Below are 23,272 nucleotides of genomic sequence, written 5' to 3'. Positions count from 1 at the left end.
CCCTGATATCACAGACAGAAACTGCATAATCCCTTTTTATACCCATTAAGCCATGTCTTAAAAGCAGCCATGTTGCGTGTTGTGTTTTAACCTTCATTGCTTCCAATAAGAAATCATTTTAGAGCTGCTTTCTTGACATCTGGAAACTTTCTACTATTTTCTAACCTAAAATTAATGAGTTTCTATTTATTGTCTCTCACAACTTCTTTGAGGCCTAGATCTAAGGAAGGAGCAGCAATAACATCCCCTCATAGCCTCTGTTCTCTAGACTAGGGAAGCCAAGCTCATTTTAGCATTACCTCAAGATACAGGTCTCTCTTCCCCTGTTCATCTGTGAAGCCCTGAGCCTATTCTACTTTGAATTCCCATTTCTTGAACATCGATGATCTGAATTGTACAGTGTTCCCCTGAGACCCCTCCACGCCTTCTGCAGATGCAACAGGAAACCTTACTCTTAGTGAGACCCGCGTTTTTCATGGTCATATCACACTGGCAGCTCAGTCGTCCTTCACGTGGCTATCACAAAAAGCTCTTTTCCTCAGTAACAACCTCTTAGCATAGAATAGGACACCTTTAAACCACAGACACCTTTAAACCATGGTTCAATTAACTTGATGCAACCTCACCACTGATCCAAGGCCCAACAGCATGCTTCTTTTTTGCTTACCCCTGACAGCACAACCAGTGTTTATCTCTCCACCTGTGTGGGCTGTTCTCAGTCATGAGAAGGAAATGCCAATGTCTTCCTTGCAGCTGAGCATACATGGATGAGTGAAGAAAGACTGGTGGAATTGGCAGGGCCATGACCTTCAGCAAGGCCATGGATCTGTCAGGCACCTTTCAGTCAGGCCATTTGTGTCCCTCCATCCCAATGGTCCAGCCTCAGAGATGACCTGCTGAGAGCCACGAGAACCAAGTGGCTGAGAGGTGGCTGGGATGTGGAGTTATCTGAGGGAGCCTGGGAGGAGGGGCAGCAAAGTCACCAGAATGACTTTCTCTCTTGAGCGGGTTGCTTCTACCCTCTTCTGCATGACGGTTGTGAGGAAAGCATGCAAAGCTGTGAGACAAATGGCCCTGCTGTGCCAGCACCCAGCCTGATCATTAGAGGCAGGAGCTGCATCTGGGTGTCCTGGCACAGAGGTTAGAGCTGACATCCAACCCCCAGTGGGAAAGTAAAGGATCTTTTCTTTATTCTTATTCTTAACTTTCCATTTTGGCTTGTGTTTCAAATATGGAGAGCTACCCTCTAGGGTACAGAGCTGAATTCGCTGTTTCATTATGAGTAGGTATATGATAGCATGCTATGCGTATTACTATTTCTGTTAGCCATTCTGGCACTAGATCTGGCTCTATGCCACTCGCTAATAAGGCCTAATGAGAGTCTGGCATCAGTACTTACAAGTCTCTGAACACAGAAATTACTAAAACAACCCCCAGAACCTCCCACTGCTTATTTACACACTGAAGACGGACCAGGTGCCAGTTTAGCCAAATCTTTTCAGCTTTCTAGCTTATTCTTTATAGTCTCCTGAAAGAAGTTCCCTATTTGCTGGACAAACTAGATATTTGTAGAATTCATTGCTCGTGGAGCTTGGCCTGCCAGGCTGATTTTGTGTTGGATCTTGTTCCACCCTTTGTTCTAGTTAAATACAAGCTCCTCATATAAACAGCCTGTGTTCTGAATCAGCAGTGGGTTAACATGGAGACTCTTCTCATCCATCTTATGATGCAAAGTTCTAGGAGGAAAACACAAGACTTTAGTTAGAGCAGCTTTAGCATCCTTGTTTTCACATTTGTGCTTGCATGACTGTCATTAATGCTCTCTTTTCAGATACTGGAAGACAGAACTATAAAAGGATGTGTGAGCGTGGAGCCCTACATCCTTGGGGAGTTTGTGAAGCTGTCCAATAACACAAAGGTAGTAAAGCATGAGTACAAAGCCACAGAGTATGGTCTAGCCTACGGCCATTTCTCCTATGAGTTCTCCAATGGAGCAGATGTTGTTGTTGATCTGCAAGGTTTGTATTACAGTGAACTTCATTTCTTGAGTGTCCTCTCATGTTGCAGAATATGCTGTATAAAGGACATGCTGTCTCTAAGTGACGTAAAGTGAGGGAGGTATGTGCAGGTATGTCTTTGCCTTGAGCAGTGCTCGTGTTCTCCATTGCATCACAGCAAGAGCACGTAAGCTGTGTGCTCCCAAGTGTGCCACAGATTCATGCCATGGAGTGGTCTGCTGCATCCGATTAGACTAAAGCCAGTCTGCAAGGATGTGCCTTGTGGAACCATCTAAAGGAGAACCACTAAAAGAGGCAGCGGGTTTTGTCACGCTTTCTCCCTCCTAAAATTGGCAAGCCAAAATAGTCTCTTGTTCACCTAATGAAGTTGAGCTCTTGGTTAAGAGCCAACAATAAGATCTTTTGGACTCAACCTTGAGCCCACGGGTATCTTTGGGATATCCGTTTCATTAAATGCTCATTATGTACCTCTTAGGGTTCTGCTTTTGCTGAAATAGGCACAAAACGGGAATCACTGAAGTGTCGTTCACATAGTGTGGTCTGTGCCAAGCAGGCAGTCCTGAGTACAATAATACAAAGGCTGTGATGTTTGATACCAAGATGTGTCCTTTCTTCCACAGGTTGGGTGACAGGTAATGGGAAAGGCCTCATCTACCTCACAGACCCCCAGATTCATTCTCTTAATAGCAAAGATGTTTCACGCTCCAACTTTGGGAAGAAAGGAATTGATTACTTTTTTAATAATCAACACATGAAGTGCAACGAAATCTGTCGCTGTCTTTCTTTAACAAGACCCACGGTAGAGCTGCCACTGTAGACTCGCACAAGATAGTAATGCAAAGAATGACCCATAAGCTGGACAGTATTTTATCTTACACACTTTTAGGAGCATACTGTCTTTGTGAGAACAGAGCTGCTGAGACGATACTCATATAAGTCCAGCCATGAGTTTGGCAAGTTTGGGTCTTTGCATCCAGGCTGATAATACCATGTTACCAACTTGTGTACCATCTGAACCTCGTGCTGTTATAGCCATCTGTAAGAATGAACAGAACAGAGGAGTAAGAAAACAGCCTCCCAAATTCAGCTGGATGTGTCCTGCAAGACTGTATAAACTTTGCATCCATTCAGACCCAGTAAGGGCAATAGGCACCATCTGATCTTTGGAAATGGAATATGAAGTAGAGATAGAAGCGGAGAGCTGTATTTCAACCATCTCTGAAATTTTCAAGAACTTGTATAAATGCTTCAGGGAACAAATGGTAATGTTTTGGCTTGCTTAAAAAATATCAGGGTTTCTGTCAGAGGTGTGTATGTCTGTGTGCATACGTGATCACACAACATCTAAACAGATGGAAATAGGGTTTTAACTGTAATGCCAGGAAAGCTCTGCTGCTCTGCAAGGGAAAAATAGTGTTCTTGAATCAAGAGATGCTTCACATGAATAATTTAGGACTGCTACATTTAACAAACTCTCAGAAGACTTTCCCAAGAGAAGAACAGTTCCCACTTAAGGAGAGCATGTCTCTTCTGCCTGTAATGAAACTGTGAGCATCGTGGATTTGGTGAACAATTCTATAACTAATTCTCACAGATCATCTCACTGGATGTCAGTGTAACTTGCACAAAGGAGCAGTTCTGGGGGGAGATCAGCATCTAAGTAAGCAGCTTCAGTGCCGTTTTTGGTTCCAGTTAGGCAGGCAAAGCACCCCTTCCCTTTGAGCCTCTGTCGTCCAGCCTCACAGAGCTGCGAGGCGGAAGATTGTTCAGGGAAGAGAGGTGCCTTTCTCAGCCAGGTCCCTGGCAGAAGCGGACAGAAGGAGACTTGCAATTTGCAGCCAGTAGCAATGGGTTGTGCCTCAGTGCTGGTGGATGCACAGCCTGCAGAGAGAGCTTCAAACCCACTTCTTTTCTGGCACATCCCAGAAATATATTTTTGAAAGTAAAGCAGATGTCTGATAATATTTAAGTGATGTATTTACACTTGCCTCTACCAACAGCTCACACCAAGATCCTGATCCTCCCACCCCACTCTACTCATACAGCCAAAGACTAAATTTCTACCTACACGATGATTGGTTTTCTTGGCCTCTCTGCCTGTGCTGAGGACATGCTTTACCATCATTTTTTTACCGTCCTTTACCCCTGATTTTTAACACCAGGACTGAACAGCCCGTGGCAACATGTATACTGGCCACATGCTTCAGTAGTGCCTGCCTGGGTTAGAGGCAGCTGCAGCCTTTTACTTTTATGAAACAATCTTTTGTGGCTTTGTTTTATTTTGTTGTTTGTTTGTTTTTAAACTAAAGCTCGGGATTCATTCACATGACCTCCTTGGACACCTACAGCAATTCACATACTGATAAGCACTCACTCATCCACCTCCAAGAGATCCTACTGTTAGAGTTACTCTGTCACAGCAAATTTCAGAAGCACATAGAGGAGAGCAATACCCTCCTAATTTTGTGAATTCTAGCTGAAGAGCTGAATTTTTTTTTCTTTTTTTTCCCTGCACAGACATGTTAGCTAAAAAGAGTCAAACCTGCTGGCATGGTCAGATAATGTATACATGTGCTGTAAAGAAAAGAGAAAAAAAATAAAAGAGAGGATGGGAGCTCCTCACACAAAATGCTGTACCCCTTCAATGCTGAATTAAGCCAATTGGAGTGTCTGGGTGAGAAAAAAAAAAACCAAAAAAACAAAAAAAAAAACCACCAAAAACCCCAAACAAAGCAAAAAACGCTTGGCAACATTACCCAAAATCAGGCTGCGTTAAAGGTAGAATTTTCAAATCAAATACACTGACAAATGCATTTGACTCCTAAATAAATGCAACTGTCCATTTTACATCTACTGTGGACAGACTTTTAAGGAGTTACTTGGCCAGGATGAGTGGGCTTCAACCTTTATTTCCAAGGGATGATTAACCTGAATAAGCTTCCAGGACGATGCTTGTCTCAGCCTCTGTCAGGGGTGCATAGCAGATTTTGATTAAAAGCAGAGGGCATATCTTTGCATCTACAGGTTACAGATGATTTTCTATTCCGCAGGAGAAGGAAAGTGATCTTATATTCTTCCCGCACATCTTTCCTGGTGTTACTAGCCTAACCAGCAAGCAGAAAAGCTACTTCTGGGAAAGTTAAAGCAACAGTTAGACATATTCCCCTTAACAGTGCCACATATGACTGGAATAACAGACAGGACTGGAGCTAACATTTGTTGCTGCCTCTCCATCCAAAATAAACTATGGTGAGACCTAGGTTTTGCTCTTCCAAGACCATGTTAGCACCTCCAGAATATTTGTGTACGCCTGCATACGCATGTAAACTGCCATGTCTATTATGGGGCTCTTCATGTGAAACATGGTAAGTAGCTTTCCTGCTCTATCAGCAGTGAAAAGCTGCATTCATTTCAAATTCTCCTCTTCTCCTCCAAAGCCCTGATGTCCCAATGCCCCCGAGCTCAAAGGCTGGGATCGTTTCTTTGGGAAGACTTTTCTGGTGAGAAAGGGAACACAGCATCAAACTTCCACAAAAAGATGGGTCCCCAACAGAGAGTTAGCTTTAACAAAACCATCCGCTTTTGTTTCTGCAGCCAGCAGAGATTTTTAGGCTTTTGTTCCTGCTTTTTAGCAATGCTATTGTTTTCTAGGTGATGTTTGTGCCGAGTTGTTTGGAAGGATGCCCTATCACTGCACTGACTGATTAGAACTAGGTGTAAAGAGAGAGAAGCAAGAGAAGAAAAAAAAATTAAATCTCTTTATTATGGTGCATAAACCTTCAGTGTTGGGGAGCTGGGCAGCTGCGCAGGAAGAAAAATGCATTCAAAAATATAATGCTAGTGTGAATAATCCTTTCTCGAATGCTGCTTGCAGACTGCTTCAGCTTTGTCAGGTGAACTTGAACTGGGCCATCAGATTTGCTGCCGTTCCCATTGCACACTGTCTATCACCCCAGGGCATTCACCATCTTGACTGTTGTTAAAAGCGAGCAAACAATCCATCATTGAGCTGGGGAGTCACTCGCTCATAGAAAAGTAAAATCGGCATGTGACGGTACACTCAGCCCCAGTGTTTCGCAGATTAAAGTGATACATGAAAACTCACGTGTTACTGGGAAGATTAAGTCCGTTATCTTGTTCTGCAGCCAATAAAGGACAGCCTTGTCTTCAGCAGTAGGGAAATGCTGGCTTTAACCAAGTGACAAACGCTGTTCATACATAGCTTCGTGCTCCAGCAAAAGAGAGCGCCAAGCTCTAAAGAGGAAACAAAGCTAGTTAGCAAGATCTCTGGAATTAATAGGCGGCAGAGATGCTGTGTTAAAGCCTCTCTGCAGAGGCTTTCCCTTCTCTGTAGAGACAATTACAAGCAAAACAAAACCTCCCGGACAATCTCTGCAGAACAAAGTGTCCTAATACGCTGCCAACAGCCGGCCCTGCGATGCCTGCTCTAATAGCACAAGCAGTTTCGAGACCCCTGAGAAGTAATGCCTTTTTCAGCTTATGCCTCTTGTTCAAAGAAAGGAAAAAAACCCAATTTAGATATGCTCCTGAATAGATCAATCTGTGGGAAATTTTAATATTTTCATTTCTTCCTAATATTTGCATTTAGCAGCTGGTTTCTTTTGTTGGGTTGTAGCATACATTTTACTATGTCAGTCAAAGTTGTGGCTACTCACAGTTAAACATGAGTATCAGGTACCAGCTTTTCCAGTTTCCTGTTGAAAAAGGCATCATCATATTTAACCCTGCAGATTCTACTGGTCTTACTCTTCACAAGCTTGGACACAAATTCAAAGTTATCAGTCCTTCACAAATGCAAGCAGTGATCCAGGGCTTGGATACTAGAAGTCCTGCATTAATGTGCTCTATAACCTCATAAGCCTGAAGAACTTAGATACATACATGGCCTGAAACGCATAGAACTTAAATTATTTGTTCATATTTGTGGTATAAATAGATGATTATTTGGGGGAAATAAATAGTTGACTCCGACTGATGTTGAAGCATTTAATATTTTGCCTGGAAGTTTTATCTTGGAGCTACTCACCAAAAAAAATCCTGTCCTGCTATTTCCTCTGTTTTCAGAAGAAAGGAATAATTTTTTTCTTTTTTTTTTAAGAAGTTCAGTGGTTCGTATTAAGTAACTTTCTACCAGAGGTGCTTTTGGGGCTTGATTAATCATAACACACTCCAAAGTCCAGCATAAGAGCTCAGTATGACCATTAAGAGCCAGTCACCCTGCAATCTCTACAAAATGAGTGAAACTGTGCTGTGCCAGTGCAGTGAAATATTATCATTGGCTGCGGGGACGTAAAGTCTGAAGAAACATCTCTTCCTCTCGGCTAAAGCACCCAGCTCGACTTGAGTTTACACCCAGTGTAAGCACTGCAGTAAGTCAAGCACAAAAACATCCCACTCTTGACAAGGTGATGACACTTTCCTGTCCTTCAGGGAAGATATTCAATCAAAGAGGTTTTTCCCACTTACCTTTCTGTGGATATCCAGGTGAAAGGCAGAGGTCTTGTTTGCTGTGTGTCATGTACTTAAGCATGAAAGTCAGTAAATCTGATATCAAGAGGGAACAAGTTAATGCAGCCAAAGATATTAACCACAGGCAGAATGATTTTCTCACTCTTGCAATACCCAACATCTCTACAAAGTGCTTTGGGGAACTTCTCTCATAAAAGCTGCAGTGTAAAAGGGAGACCCTTGGTTATTCCGACAGCACGAGGCTGAGCCAGGTTTGGCTCTGATGCTCTCCCTCCGAGTCAGCAGCATCCTGGGCCGCTGAGGCTAGCAGCAGGCAGGAGTGGAGTGACCCCTCCAGCTGTGAGGCAGCCCCTGCACGCGAGGCAGCACGTCCCCGCCGCCCTGAGAGCCCAGCTGCTGGATTTAGGCATTGGTCCTTTACCAGAACGAGCTATTCATGGCTACTGAGGGGAAAGCCTCAAGTGAGCAAGCTCAGCAAGGCAGCCTGCGCTGCCAAATCTCTTCTGCTTGGCAAAACTCAGTGCCAATGCTGAACACACCAGCACCAGCCTCCTTGGCGATCTCCTTCCCGCCGTGCGATTGCTTTTCCAGGCACGGGACTGGCACCCAGCATGGGAGTTTTCCCAGCTCATCCTGCCCTCCTGCAGAGCTGTGGGGGGCTCCTGCGGATGCTGGGGGAGCCCCCAGGGGAAGGGAAACCAAACATGCACAGCTGTATCTCCTCCAGACATTGCATGCATGTTGGGGCAAGCATGCTCTTTACAGATGGTGTGGCGTACTACTGTAACCGCTGCTCCCTTGAAATAACCAGAACAGGGATATTTGCAGCAAAGTGTCAACTGGTAAGTGCCACTGTCACCTGCTGCCTTGGAGGGAAGTCCCTGCACCAGCACCCGGGTGCCTTCCCCAGCCCTGAAGGGAAGCCAGCAGCCTGGGGATGGCCCGGTGGCAGCAGCGTGCTGCTCTCACCCCTCTCCCGGGAATGGCACACACCACCCTCCCTCCTTTTTTCCACTTGGATGAAATCATCTCCCCTGTCCCCTCTGCAGAGCGGGAGCAGATGGGGCTGTTGGCCTCTGCAGCCGCCTGCCGCTCTGGCTTGTGTGAGCCCGTGGTGCCTCCAGCTCCCCCCGCCTGCCCATAGAACATTCTCCACATAGAACTTAATCCCATTCTTTAATCAGAAAACTTGGCCAAGCTATTCCTAAGAGAGAGCGTATCTGTCATCAAAAGTTACCAAGTTATTCACAGTTCGGTTATTGCTAGATCCTGCCGAATGCTTCCACTCGAAGCTGCGTGTGCTGCTGGACCAGAGCACTCACAGCACCAAGGTGGGGCCACAGGTCCCGTAGAGGCAGGTCCAGCATCCCCCGTTCCTTTCCCACCAAGGGGATGCAAGGGCGGTGTAGCCAGCACCCAGGGGTGCCCGGGCAGCCTGGCCGATGAAGGGCAGGGTAACGCCGGCTGGCAGCAGGTGCCTTCCCTCCCTCGGTAACAGCCAAGTGAAGCCCAAGCTGCCGTGCCGGCTACCGGGGCTGCCATTCCCTCCGAGCAGGCCATCACGTTAATAGAGGTTGATTTGCAAACGGCGTCGCCCCCCCCCCCCGCCCCCCCCAACACCCCCCTTTGCCTGACTCCCGCTTTTCTGCTCAATGGCACAGATGCTGCTTTGTGCTGCCCAGGACCAAGCAGCTATTAGCAGCAAATCCAGCGAGGGAAATTAATGAAGGCGACTACTAATAAAAGACAGCTCAGGACAGCCATACCAACTTGCTCCGAGCAGTAATTAACTTTTTTTAAAACTCATGAAGGTAAATATGCCATCAGCTTTGGTCCAGTCTCTTCTTTTTAATAAAGGGAGGGGGAGGGGAGGCGAGGGAAAGGGGACGGCTGTATGTCACAGCCGCCCCAGCACCGTCCTTATTCCCTCCCCACACACTGCTGGCTGCTGCGAAGCCCCGAGCAATCCTTCATCACAGGCATCAGTCCGAAGAATTTTTTTCTCCGATCGATATTTAAAGGCTTTATTTTAAATCTTAGCATTACCAGAGTGCTACTTCTCCTTAATCAGAAATCTGAATTTGGTACACGAAGTCAAAGGGATGAGAAGGTTGCCTGAAGTTTGCTGTACCTGCACAAATGTTGCAGCATCATAGGTGAAGGAAGGATATAACCTGAAGTTGAAGTTATCAGCTTGTCAGAGAAAAAGACTCTTAGACTTTAAGACACAAGATTTGGAAATAAGACAACAGCCTACACCAGGTAGAAAAAAAAAAATCCCTCCAGGACTTCTATTCATGCAAGTGGACTGCAGCAATGCAATTAATATATAAAAGATGGGTGCCTGAGACTTTTTTTTCCCATATAGTATGGGAATAAGGGCTGCATGGGCCAAACCCAGACATAATAAAGGCAAAATATTGTGAACCCAAAGCTCTTAGAGGATTTGGTGTGTACGATTCACCTCTTGGGGGATAAATTGCAACACCACCATGTCTATGCCCCTGCAGAGCCCCCCACAGTCTCTAGTGTGGCTCTGTACCCTATGTGCAACCCAGGGGTTCCCAAGATCATGAATTACTGTTTCACATTCACTCGGATTCATGTCTTATCCCAAACATCACTGAGAAACTGAGGCAAAGCTGCCCCTTAACACCATCGCCCAGCCTGGATGTGCCGCTGGCTGCAGCTGCCTGAGCTCGATGCTGAGATGGGCTCTCCCACTAAGCTTTCTAGCCTGCCTTGAAAAACACCGGCTTAGTTTCATGTCACCATTAGCCTTGCTCCTGGCTCACTTTTATTCCTTCACGCTGACTTTATCTGATTACTTTGGCCGAGGGAAACAGACGGCCTGTTGACGTCCCTGGGGAATGCTCAGATGTCCTCCCCAGGCAGGGAGCAGCTTGCGGGACAAGCCAGGGGGGCCCAGCAAGTCACAGGGGCTTTACCGCTGCCAGGCAAAGCAACACCCCAATTTCTACTGCAAAGTGAGAGGTTCAGGGACCTGGCTGCAAAGCTGGGGGTCCAAGCACCCCCATGGTCTAGGAGAGCTGGGACCTGGGATCACGTCCTGGTCCTTCCCCTAAATCAAATTGGGAAGAATGCTCTGCCAGGCTCCCACGGCGGCCAAGCCCCCCAGTGCTGAGGCCATGGCTGTGGGAGATTCAGATGTGCTTCTGCCAGTAACAGTGGGAAGCACCGGCATCCCCTGTTGATGCGCAGCCCCTTCAGCAAGGCCGGGCTCGTTCCCAGCCCACCTGGAGGACACGTGCCGTGTCTCGTCCTGTGAGAGCGTCGCAGGGAGAGCAAGCAGGGTATGAAACCCGACATCCCCCCAGCCACCTGCAGCCCCCTGGGCAAGATGGCCGGCAACTCCCTCCCTAGGGGGTTCCTGGCCCCCCCTGGGACCTCCCCTTGCCCCATGGCTAGAGCAGCAGCTGCTGCTCGTGCCTCCAGGGTGCCAGTCCCCCACCCCAATGTGTAGCCCCTCTGCCAGCTCCCCAAGCCCCCCACGTGCTTAAACTCCCCCCCCCCCGGGTGTGGAAAGAGCCCCCTCCCCTTCTTGTTCCCCTTGTTTTGGTAGGGGCTCTGTGAGGCGGCTGCGGGCATGGGACCTGAAGATGATAAAAATAAACCAGAGAGGACAAGTGTGGGCAACAGGACCCGCAGAGGCTGCGATGGAAACTGAGCTGGTAGGTGATGGACTTTCCCCCAGCAGCTGCTCTCAAATACTTCTTAAACATCATAAAACAGAAAATGTGATTTTTGTTTTGTTTTGTTTTGTTTTTGAGAGAGATCAGCTTAAAAGCTCTCAGTGTATTTAACGGCATTAAATCTGCCCAGGGAGAAGAGACTATGACATTGCAATCTGAGGAGTATGAGCCCAAAATTTGACGACTAGCCCTACTATGTAAAAAGCGAGCAAATGAAACCAGTGAAAAGCTGAGTCCCCGAGGAGGAAGTAGTGAAATGCAAAAAAACCCCCAACCCCAGCCCCTGGGGAAAGCCACAGCCTGAGGCGAGGCTGAGAATGTGTGCCCCATGGACATCTCCAGCCTGAAATGATGGAAGGTAAAACTTGCTTTCTCTGCAATGGAAATGAGAGATTGGGGAGGGAGTTAAAGGAGAGAGAGGGGACAGAGGCAGAGCACTGCCAGGCTGGAGACTGTCAGCAAAACGCCTGTCCTAGAAGGTAGCGACACAAAGATCGTGTGGGATCATGCTTTTCATCTGCAGAGGAACACATGCCCTTTCATGTACAAAAGTATATTTTACAAATATTTGGGGGTAGGATCTTATTATGTTTCCTTAGGTCTCATACATACTTTCTTCTGGCAATAAGATGCAACTGTTTAATATCCCAGATGATTGGTCCTTTTAATTGAAACAACATTATGTGATAACTAATGTAACCAATGTTAAAAAAAACAGCCAGTGTGCTTAATTACTTAATGTCATATACATTTCAATAACAAAATCATTAGAGAGCACCTCAGGATGTCCTGTAGCAGGTGAACCCTCACCTATTTGTTTCCCAGCATCATGAAAAGCACTTTTTCCCATCACTTTTCCCAGTGCTTCTTCACCATCAGGAATCCCAAGTGCCACTGGGACAATAAGATAATTTAATCCATAAAACCTGTGGAGTGGTGGACCCTGGACCCTGAACCTGAATTAGGCTTTGGGAATTTGGGGGGTTTTTTTAGCTAGGGCCTTCAAGCTGAGCCCAAGTGTCTTCAGATTTACCTAGAACGCTACCTAAGTTGGATTTACAGTCCTCGCGGGTCTTCTACCTTCATTTTGAATCTCGGCGAGCATCCAGGAGCTCAGCAGTGAGGTGTCTGAGACCAAAAGGCCAACTCTCTGCCTTGGCTCGTAGGTGTTCACCTAGGAGGGAGGGCTAAAGCTGCCCTTCAAATCCGCCAGCCAGATGACGGCTCTGTCGGGAACGTTCTTTTTAATTATGGTGATACGTTGCAAGATATATGTCTGACATGAAAGCAAGCCAGTGCAAGCCCTTGGGGTGCGGTTGCTGTCACACCGGCACTAGTTGGGCTTCTTGTCGCTATTCTTATGCCAAGGAGGGCTGTAAACCCCCGCGGGGGCCATAGAGCTGCCCCTCAAGCTCCGACGGTGCGGAGAAGCTTTTATGCCAAAATACAATCCTCAGAAGGATCATAAACACATGTTATTATGGCAAGGTGCTGCCATGGAAACCACCCCTCAGTTTTCCACTTCATCCAAAGAGGTGCTTTCCCATCCTGCAGCCCCCCGGCCCACTTCCAGGTTCACTGTAATTGTTTCTGGAGCCGCAGGCTCATTTCCCGGTGCTCTGGGGAGCTGCAGCTCCGGTTGGGGCTGGGACCTCCCATCACCTCCAAAAATCAATCTTCTGAGAGAAAAGAGGGAAATAAAAGGAGAAAAAAAAAAAAACAACAACAAACAAAAACAACAACAACAACAAAAAACACAAACAAAACCACCAAAAACAAAGAAAAAAGGAAAGAGGGAAATAAACTCTTTCAAGTTTAGGGGGAAGAAAGAGGGAGATAAACTCTTTTGCCCGCATTGAGAAGCAAAACTGTGTTGTGGGTGAATGGGTGAGGCAGCAAACCCAGCGCCCCTGGCTCACCCCTTGCCAGCGCTGCACTGCCTCCCCCTCCCCCGCCCGGCCTTCCTTTGAGGGCGTATCTGGCCCGGCCCAGCCTTGCCTGGGGACCAGGGAAGGTTCGGCCTGCCCCAGACCCCACGCTCGGCCACAGAAAGACCCTCTCCCACCCTCCCGCCGCATCCTCCGAGGCAACGCGTGCTTTTTCCCACGGTGGTTCCCGTTGCGGTAGCCTCAGCGGAACGGGGGAAGCTCCTGCTCCCGGGACAGAGGGAAATCCCTCCAGGATGACGAACGTGACAAGAAGCAGCGTCCCTCCCCGAGAAGAGTCGCGGGGAGCATCCCGGTGCTGAGCCACTGGAGACATCCCTCCTGCTCCTGCGTGGCTCGCCACCGAGAGGGGGGAAGCGCATCCCACCCATCCCAGCCTTTTGAAGAGCCCAAGGCACCTACTCCAGCGCCTCTCAAAAGCGGGAGAGAAACCGGGAAGGACGATGAGACCCGACCAGAAAAGACGGAGAGGGCGAGCGAGGCGCTAGCCGCCTTTTTGGCATTCCTGGAGTTTAATCATTAAAAGGGGTCGTTAAAAGAGAGCGAGAGTGAAAAACCCGCTCCCGACGGGCTGCCCCACACACTGCCAGCGGATTGAAAGGCTCCCTCTTGTTTTGTTCCTTCTGGCCCGTGGCAGATTTGGGGGACACAGCTTCATCTTGCTGGCCACATCAAAGCAGTGATTATGCAAATAAGCCCACTTTTTTTTTGAGGAATTATTTATCACACAATAACCCCCCTGCCAGGGGGGGAAACAATAGATCAGGCTAGATAGCGCTGCTCGCCCGAGGCTGCGGGGCCGGGGGAGGGCGAACCCCCGCACGTTTTATTGGCCTAACCTAATTTCACTAATTCTCTTTTCACACGTTTTGTTGTTGTTTTTTTTTTTTTTTTTTCTCTTCTCCCCCCCTCCCTTCCCCCCTCTTTCGAGGACGTTGCTCCGAGGGCCGAGTTTCACGCTCCCAGGATCCGGGGGGCAGTGGGCAGGATTCATGTGCCGCACATTTTATTTAATTAATACATTCAGGAGCCCCCCCTGGTTTTTAATGATTTCCAGGTGTTTGTACCCAGAAGTCACAAAGTGCTCCCGGGCGCAGGGGGAGGATGATTGAAGGGTCTGGGCAGCCTCCAGCATATCATCCCCCCCTCCCCCGTGGTGACATCCCTGGCCGGGTGCTGTTGGTACCCGGGCTGTGTGCTGGCCCCTGGCAGAGTCGAGGGGTGCTCTGAGCCATTGACCCCCCGGGACTTGCCTGTGACCTGGGTTCCATCCGTCCCTCAGAGAGACAGAGAAAAGAAATTCTTCATCTTTAAACCCACGTGGTTTTGTTGGGTTTTTTTTGGGTGGTGGTGGTGGTGGTTGTTTTTTTTTAACATTTATTTCCCACGGCCTTCTCTGCGAAACCCAGCAGCCTGAAGAATCGCAATAAAACAGTTTATCCATCGGTCACACGTTTGCTGTGCAGCATCTTCTGTAGCGAGAGGTAAAAGCAGATGATTGGTAAACTTCCACCAAACCTAAAGATTTATATATATACTGTGCTTAAAGCTGTTTGCCTTCACGATGTTATCAGCCACACGAGGAACCCCCGAACAAAAATGGAACGCCATGAAGAGAGGCAGAGGCTGAGCCGTGTGCGATGGGGCCTGGTGGTGCCTGTTCCCTCTAGAACCAGTCTGAGGCTTCACTTGGCTGGAAAAATAGGAGATTTTTCTTGGTTTGGATCCACTTCTCCCCAAGCAGCTCTACACCAAAACAATGCCTCCTGCCAGCCCTACCATTGGACGCAGCTGACGTCCCCAAGAGTTTAGTGTTAGTCTTATACTGCAGGGGGGAAAAAAAAAAAAAAGTGTTTTTTTTCTCTTTTAAGAAGCAAAAGGAAATTTCTGGAATGAAAACGTCCATGAGCCCACTGGAGGTCACACCCAGGCCCAGCCACAGCACCCACGCTCTGCTGCAGTTCTACCTGAAGAAGAAGCTGTTGTGCCCGGCGTGAGCAGCGTTTGTCACTGTTAAGGCCCTACGAGCACAGGCAGCTCCTGCCGAAGCCCAGTTTCACCAGAGGCGAGGACAGGCACCAGCCCCAGAGGCCCACAACTCCCATTAGATGGCAAGTAAAGCAGAAAAAGCAGCAACCCAAAAGTTACGAAAATTAGAGATTTTTATTTATATTTTATCACAAGAACAATCCGTTTGCTCTTCAGCTGTAAATACATACTAGAATAAACTCTGTAAATTATACAAAAAAATACATATTTTCCATGAAATCTTTCTTTATAATAAATAAATGTGAACACGTGTGTGGCTGATCGCTGTAATGTTCCGTGTCTGTTTAGGTTTTCAGTCTGTTGATTTATTTTTAATCTCCTGAAAGAAGGGGGGAGTTCCTCGTCCCCTAAAGGTCGAAATAAATAATGCATGAGGAGGTCCTCCCTCCCCATTTCACCCCCTCTACGATTTTTTCTTTTGATAGAGAGTTCAGCCTAAATTTCCACGCTTGCATTCAGCCCTCACAAAGCCTACAAATTATACAATGACTTCTAACCTGGACCCCTAACAAAACAATTTTTTTTCTTCCCCCCCGTTTCTCCACACACCCCACTCCCCCCCCCCCCCCGCCTATAAATCATAAGGGACAGATGGCAAAAGGGGGAGCGGGGAGAAGGGGGGACACACACAAAAGCCCTGGTGACAGATCTGGGAAACTGGACAAAGTGCACATCGGAGAGAGCGAGAGAGAAGAAGTTTGGTTTGGCAGGTGATGTTCCCACAGCTCGCCCTGGGAAACGGGCAGATGATGCCGCCGCCGCCACCCCCGGGGGGAAGCCCCGGGCCCGGTCGGGTCGGGTCGGGTCGGGTTAGAGGCAGCGGCGGGGCAGCGGCGGGGGCTGGGGGGGCGGCGGCGGCGGCGGGGCAAAGCGGCCCGGCCAGTGCTCGGCGTCCGAGGCGGAGCCGGCGGGGCTGGCGGGAGATAAAGTGCAGGCGTAGGGGGAGGCGGAGGGCGCGGGGCTGGCGGAGCCGCCGCTCCAGGAGGAAGCGGGCGAGGGGCTGCCGTCGGCCGGGCCGCCCCCCGCTCCGCCGCCTGCCCCCGCTCCCGCCGCCGCCTCGGGGCCGAGCCGCGCCGCCCCGGCCAGCCGCAGGGTCTCGGTGAGGGCCCAGATGTAGTTGTGGGCGAAGCGGAGGGTCTCGATCTTGGTGAGTTTGGCGTCCTCGGGGAAGGTGGGCAGCACGTCGCGGAGGGCGTCCAGCGCCGCGTTCAGGTTGTGCATTCGGTTGCGCTCCCGGTTGTTGGCCTTCAGCCGCCGGCTCCGCTTCAACCGCTGCGCCGTCTCCGCCGTCCGGGCCGGCCGCGGGGCCCCGCGGGACCGCCCCGGCCGCCGCTTCCCCTCCGCCCGCCGCAGCCCGCGCCCGCCCGCCGCCTCCGCGGGCCGCGCTGGTGAGGCGGCTCGCAGCTCCTCCTCCTCCTCCTCTTCCTCCTCGTCCTCCTCCTCCTCGGCGCTGGACGGCAGCGAGGGCGAGGGGGCGGGCGAGGCCAGGCCCAGCAGCAGCAGCTCCTCCTCGCCCGGCGGCGCCAGGCCCTCCGCCTTCACCAGCATCCTCCGGGCCGGCGCGACGGGCACCGGGCGGGACGGGGCTCGACGGCCGCGCTCCGCGGGCCTCACCGGACCGGCGGCTTCACAGAGCGGGGGGGAGGGGGTGGGGGAAGAAAGCTCGCGGGAGGGGGGGGGTGGGGTGGGGGGGCCGCGGCGCTGGCACGCGCCCCGGGGCGGCGGCAGCGGCGGCGGAGCGGCCCGGGCCCGGCGGCTGCGTGTCTGGCACACGACCCTCCTTAACACCCCTTATATACCCCGCGGGGAACAATCAAACCTACCCCCGGGGCCCCTGCCGCCCCGCCCGCGCCTCCCGCTTTTCTTTTCAGGGCGCCGCCGCACCCCCCTCCCCGGTCCCCCCCCCCCCCCCTCGGGGCCGGGGCCGCGCCATTGGCGCCTCGCGCTCGGCTGGAGCGTGCCGCTAATTTATTAATGAATGGGAGAGGGGCGGCGGGGGGCGGGGGGGCCGCGAGCCGCAGCTGGCCAATCAGGGCGCCCCGCGCGCCACGCGCGCCGCAGCCGGCTCCTTTCAGCCGCTCATTAAGAGGCGGCGGCGGCTTCGACACCCACCGCAACCCCCCACCCCACCCCGAGGGAGGGGGTCCCCTTCACAGACGCCCCCCACGCCCCCCCCTTTTTTTTTTTTTTTTTTTAAGGAGGGGGAGTCAAGAGAAATGCCGTGATCCGCGGGGAGCGCCTCTGCCCCGGGGAAGGTGGAGGTGGGCGCTGGAGGGAGCGGCGCGGGGGGGCGGTTTGCAGAGCGGCGCATGGGAGAGGAGCCTTGGTAAGGGCACGCAGGGAATACACAGCTGGGGAGGGGCCGGGGGGGGAAGCCGCCTTTTGTGGCCGTGAGCAGTGATACCGGGCTCTCCTGGAGGCAGCGTGACCCGGGGATGCATCAGCCCCCCGAGGACGGGGGCTGAAGCTCAGCCAGTCCACCGACACCCGGGCTGGCCTTGCCTTTTTCTCCTCCGTTTTCAGGAGGTTTTGCAAGGAGTTAAGCAAGCCCGGGGAGGGAAAAGCCACGTGCCTCCAACATCTGTGTTTTGGCGGTCAGGAGGGTCGTGGTCCTGGCACACAGCCTGCCCTCCTCGCTCAGTGCTGTCACATATAACTCTTGGGCTCAAGAAGACTTTAAAAAAAAACCCACAACTTGTCAATCCACCGGGAAAGCCTTCCTCCCTTCCAGACCACCCTCCGGGGCAGAAAGCTCCAGTGAATAGCTTAGGCCTGGCGACATGCCCCCGGGGTCAGCAGGCTCGCTCTGCCTGACAGACCCATGGGGAAGGAGTGACGGTGAGGACCTACGAACCGAAACCCTACCGAAAACTGTAGTGCGGTGTCCTCCCTGTGTGGGAACTCTGTCGCCGAGGCATGTTGGGGGAGTCGGGCTTTGAAACAGAATTTTATTTGCAACCCATAGCAACAGCCCAAATCAGATGAGAGAGCTACAACCTCAGCGAACGTCTGGCCAAGCACACTGCAAACACACCCACGATTCAATGCCCGGCTCTTGCTGCCCGCTGAGTTCGTGGCCCCCGTCTCGCTCCCTGTGCGAGCGATCGTGGCCGGGTGGCTGCCCCAAACGGCCTTGGATGTGCTCCAGTGTTGGCTTTTGCAGTACGGCTCCGTGTCCACCTCCTCTGTCTCTCCGCAGCTGAGGCTGCGTCTGGATACACCCTCCCCTCAGATCGGTGACTACCAACTCATTACGATTTAGTTGATCTGTTAGAAAAATCTGTGGCTCTACCAAGAGATTTTTAACACTCCCCTTGCCTCCTTTTGAAAAATGAGAAATCCGTAGGTCCCCATGGCATCCCAGGAGAGTGCCACAAAGGGATCTTCTTTCTTTTGCAGCACCTTAAAGTGTGGAGCAGTCACCTGTGACCAGGCCAGCCCATCCCTCTGCCCCCATCCCACTTACCGACATTTCTGTCCTTCCATCACCGATGTGAAAGTGATGGAGAGGTCAGGGGGAGGCAGGGAAGTGCTGGGGAAGGCGGCTGTAGTGCTGGGGAGTGGCAGGAGGGCCATCGGGGTGACTTTTCAGAGTTTGGCCTGATGCAGTGGTTTTCTCTGTGGGGTTGAGCACAAGGTGACTGAGGACGAGTTAGTTACTGAGTCCTCACAATCCTCCCGGCGTGGCAGGTCCGAGAGGTGCTTGTGTGGTCTGCGGCCAGCCCCGGCAGAGCGAGGGACAAGCTGCTTTGCCAAGAGCTGTGGGCCCGAGAGCCGTGGGGAGAGGGGGTGGCGGGGGGCAAGGGTGTGCTGCTGCTGCCCACTGCCTGAACTGTCCTCCAAGGGTCAAACTGTTCAACTTCAGCCCCTTTGCCAGACTCAATCCTACTTTATGGGAACAAAAGCCCAAAGTAGGCAACGATCAAGAAATGGGAGCACAATGATTTAAGCTTATCACACAGCCCAGAAATAAAGGACACTGAGCTTGTGTGCGGGAGAGGGGGAGACCTTCAGAAAGGCTTTGTTTGCTGTAAGAAGATTGAACTCTGAGGCGACCCAATAGCCCTAAAAGTTTAGGGTCTGTGATGCTGAGAGACCTTTGGATACAGCCCATCCACACTTCGACCTCACAAGTTGTGACCCAGCATTAATGGCCTGCCTGCCCCAGGTGAATGGGGGTGCGACACCCCCCCTAGGGAAAGGGGGGGGGGGACACACAAAGCTGCAGGGACAGGATGGCCTGACCCCCTCCAGCTCTGCCTCCCTTGTGGCTGAGGCCTCCTGTGGGTCTCATGAGGGTTTGGGGGACCAGGACTGCCCACACCCTGAATCCTGGGGTACCCAGCCCTATGGCAGCACCCACAAACCCCACGAGTGGGATGGTTCTGCTCTTAAACTGGGGGTCAGAATACGTTCCCCATCCAGCAGGGTACCAGGATGCTCTGTGGAGGGGAGAAATCAGAGGCTGCTGTGGTGTCTGCCCCCCTTCCCCACCAAGCCAGCTCCTTCCTGAACCCCCCATGCACGCTGCAGCAAAAAGTGCTGCAGGGAGGGATGGGATGGGATGGGGACCAGCCCCCCTGACTCCCAAGCTGCACTAGCAAGTTTGGGGTTTATTTTGGGATCAAGACAAGGAGGGCTGCCCCCCCCCCCCCCCGAGCACTGCCCCGGCATCCTTCCCTGCACCACCCCCCCCTCCCCCCCCAGGCGGACGAGCCCCTTGTCGGGGGCCGATTGTTCCCAGCAGATTTGCATGGCAGGTGCAGGCCTGCGGAGCGATTTTGCTGTCCCGAGCCCTGGCTGGGCCCCCCCCAAGAGGGTTTTCCTCCCCCCCCTTGTGAAAAAAGGCCGCCGGTGCCTTCCTTTCCCATGAAGAAGAGAAGAAGCTTGAGGATCGCGTGAACACGCTTCAGTTTTCTTATTCTTTTCTATAGATGTGGGGAAAAGAACAGCCGATTGTGTGAAAAACCCAGTGCCTGCAAAAAGGGACATTGGCCATCCAGGCGAAGGTGCGCGAGGGAGAGCACTAATCGCTGAACCAGGAGACAAATACGATTACCAGCTCCGAGCCTTGAGTCAGAAAGTCTCATAGACTTTAAGATGTTAATCCCCAACATAATCCTTCCTTTGGCGTGTAGGAATAGTGCAGCCACAAGAGTTGTTTTGTTATTTATATTGGCGTTTAATAAAACTCAGCCAGTGGTGAATGGGCTGCCCACTCTCCAATGGTAATTAATTCCCTATTTCAGTGACCCAATTGTGCTGGGATAGAGCAGTGGGACAGTCCCACTGCCCCAACCCGCCTTTGTGCAGCTACACGGCTCTCGTGCTTCAACAGCTATGGAAACTCATTCTTTTGATGTCATTCAATGAGTTTTCCTTGGGCATCTTCTAAACTTCAAGGACCCTTTTCTTTCTCAAACGCCTGAAAAGCAGGACTAGCTTGACCACCTCTGTAGAATTTAATGATTTGGTGAAAGGGCCTTTTTGGAGGTTTGTGTAAGGAAAGAGAGAAAGAAAATTTGGCAGGCTGCTATCAAACAGGGGGCTATCCAAACTTGAGCGCACCAAACTCATTCAGCTCCTAATTTATACAGGTCTTAAAAGCCACTTTTCCTTACTCAGAATACTTTGAGGCTTCTCTTAGCCGAGGCATTTCTAGAAAGGATTTGCTAGTAAGCAGAAAGCCTGTTTCACACACGCTACAAATTCGAACCGGGCTGTGGATGAGTACAAACGAAACAAATCATGTTTGAAGAAGGCATTTCTATCCACCAAAGAGAAAAATGACAAAATCCCCGGAACTGGTTGTGTTACTGTTAAAAAGCATGGCCGGGGCTTTATCTTTTGGCCCTTGGGCAGAGCGGTAGCGGTGAAGTGGCTGCAGGAGGAGTGTGTGAAATGAACACGTAAAGAACATGTAGTAACCCTGCAAAGCCGCCCCAGTATGGGCAGCCTCTTCTATGTCTTTATACACACTTCCAAAAAAAAAAAAAACCCAAAAAAACCCCCCACCCTTCGCAAGTCACAAACAATTCAGGATTCAACTAAGAAAACACAGAGTGAACCATATGGCCGGGGTGGCTCGAGTTGGCTGCATTTTCCCCCAGACAAAGAAGGGATTGAGAGTTGAAGGAAAGGAGAAAAAAACCAACTTTCCGGCTGATGAAGCTGTTGTCTGGAGGCAATGATCCCAAATCTCAAGGCTTTATTCCAGGCTCCGACTGAGACGTGATATGTCATATGATTAGCATCTTTCATATTTACAAGAGTAGTACGGGCTGCCAGTCTTTAGAGAAAGGCGAGAGAAAGAAGGGGCATATGCTGAAATGGATTTAGCATTTGAAAGAGAGAAAAGAGAGCGGATAAATACACTTAAACGAGGATTTAGTTTTACTCCTGTTGAGTTCTAATGGGTTGTTGATTGAGATTTTAGGGAGCTGTAACAGAGGTGTCAGCAGTAATTTAAAGGCGCTATTCAACCCTCCGCTGCTCCTTCTTTTTCCCCGCTTCGCTTCTCCGCGCCTCTCGCCACTCTCCGCGCCCTCCGGGGCGAGGAGCCGGAAAGCCGCCGGGTCCCTCCCGGTGCCGGCTCCCTCCCGGTCCCAGCTCCCTCCCGGTGCCGGGCTCCTGGTTCCCGGCTCCCTCCCCGTCTCGGGCTCCCCCACCCCCGCCGCCGGGGCCACCCCACCGCCGCTCCCCTCCCCTTCCCCCCCCCGCGGTACCTCCCGGTCCCGCCGCCCTGCGCGGGCTCCGCCGGGCCGGCAGCGCCACCTGGCGGCGGCGGGGGGAGGCGGCAGCCCAGCCCTGCCCAGCGCCGGGCCGGGAGTCACCGGGCAGCGCCAAACCTGGCAATTCTCGGGGGGTGTGTCACCGGGCAGCAGGGACACCTCCCACCAGCCCAGGCGGCTCCAAGCCCCGTCCAACCCGGCCTGGAACACTGCCAGGGAGGGGGCAGCCACAGCTGCTCTGGGCAACGCGTGCCAGTGTCTCACCACCTTCAGAGTACAAGAATTTCTTCCCAGTACCTCATCTGAATCTGCCCGCTTTCAGTTTAAAGCTGTTACCCCTCATCCTATCCCTACACTCCCTGATAAGGAGTCCCTCCCCATCTTTCCTGTAGCCCCTTTTAAGCACTGGAAGGCCATTCTACCTGGAACCTTCTCTTCTTCAGGCTGAACACCAACTCTCAGCCTGTCTTCATAAAGGAGGTGCTCCTGCCCCCGATCATCTTTTTGGCCTCCTCTGGACCCACTCAAGCAGGTCTGTGTCCTTATGTTGGGGGCCCCAGAGCTGGACACAGGACCGCAGGCGGGGTCTCATGAGAGTGGAGGGGGAGAATCCCCTCCCTTGACCTGCTGGCCACACTTCTCTTGATGCAGCCCAGGACATTGCTGGCTCATAGTTTTCCATCCACTACTATCCTAAGTCCTGCAGGGCTGCTCTCAATCCACTCATAACTCAGTCTGTGTTTGTGCTTGGAACTGCCTCAACCCATGTACAGAACTTTGCACTTGGCCTTGTTGATCTTCAGGATGGCCCACTACTCAGGCGTGTCCAGGTCTCTCTGGATGGCATCCCTTCCCTCCAGCGTGTCGGCCATACCGCACAGCTTGGCAAACTTGCTGAAAGTGCACTCAGTCCTGCTTGCTGTTATTCCCTGTGTGTAAGCTCTTACAGTAATTCGTGGCTTTGTGTTGCCATAGTATCTCTTCCCAATGGGCAATGCCAAAACTGGCAATTCTCAGGGCGTGTGTCACTGGGCAGCAGGGACACCTCCCAGTGAAAGAGATGCACCTAGCAGTCATGGAGAGCACTGTCTTCATACTCTCCTTGGGGGACAAAAACCTGCAGAACTCATGCCCCTTGTGAGGAGATGGAGAGAAGGCGCCTTGCATGGTTGGTGACAGGCACCCACTGCTGCGTCTGTGGGTTTCAGTCCCTCTTCTCCACAGAGTGGAGGGGGAAAATCTCCTCCTTTCTTTTTTTCTAGTCAGTCTAATAAAGTACAAGAATAAAGCAACAGGCTTTGTTTTTCGAAGGCAACCTCTGCAAA

The 23,272-nt window shown here is 51.4% G+C and overlaps 2 protein-coding genes across 2 annotated transcripts in view; one reads left to right on the top strand and one right to left on the bottom strand.

Moving 5' to 3' along the window:
• Positions 1 to 2,835, top strand: part of ALPK1 (alpha kinase 1) — a 48,511-nt gene extending 45,676 nt beyond the window's left edge. The window contains exons 13-14 of the mRNA XM_074903916.1: positions 1,832 to 2,018; positions 2,639 to 2,835. Of these exons, the coding sequence (XP_074760017.1) occupies positions 1,832 to 2,018; positions 2,639 to 2,835 (384 nt within the window). The remainder of the gene's footprint in view (positions 1 to 1,831; positions 2,019 to 2,638) is intronic.
• A 13,004-nt stretch (positions 2,836 to 15,839) lies between these two features.
• On the bottom strand, positions 15,840 to 16,764 carry NEUROG2 (neurogenin 2). Its single transcript, XM_074903915.1, has one exon. It carries the CDS (start codon positions 16,762 to 16,764, stop codon positions 16,027 to 16,029), a length of 738 nt encoding a protein of 245 aa, XP_074760016.1. The 3' UTR covers positions 15,840 to 16,026.
• Between the last annotated feature and the right edge of the window lie 6,508 nt (positions 16,765 to 23,272).

The sequence above is a fragment of the Athene noctua genome, chromosome 4 (genome assembly GCF_965140245.1).
Source record: "Athene noctua chromosome 4, bAthNoc1.hap1.1, whole genome shotgun sequence".
Lineage (NCBI taxonomy): Eukaryota > Metazoa > Chordata > Aves > Strigiformes > Strigidae > Athene > Athene noctua.
The sequence above is the reverse complement of the archived record's forward strand: the minus strand, read 5'-3'. Positions and strand labels throughout refer to the sequence as shown.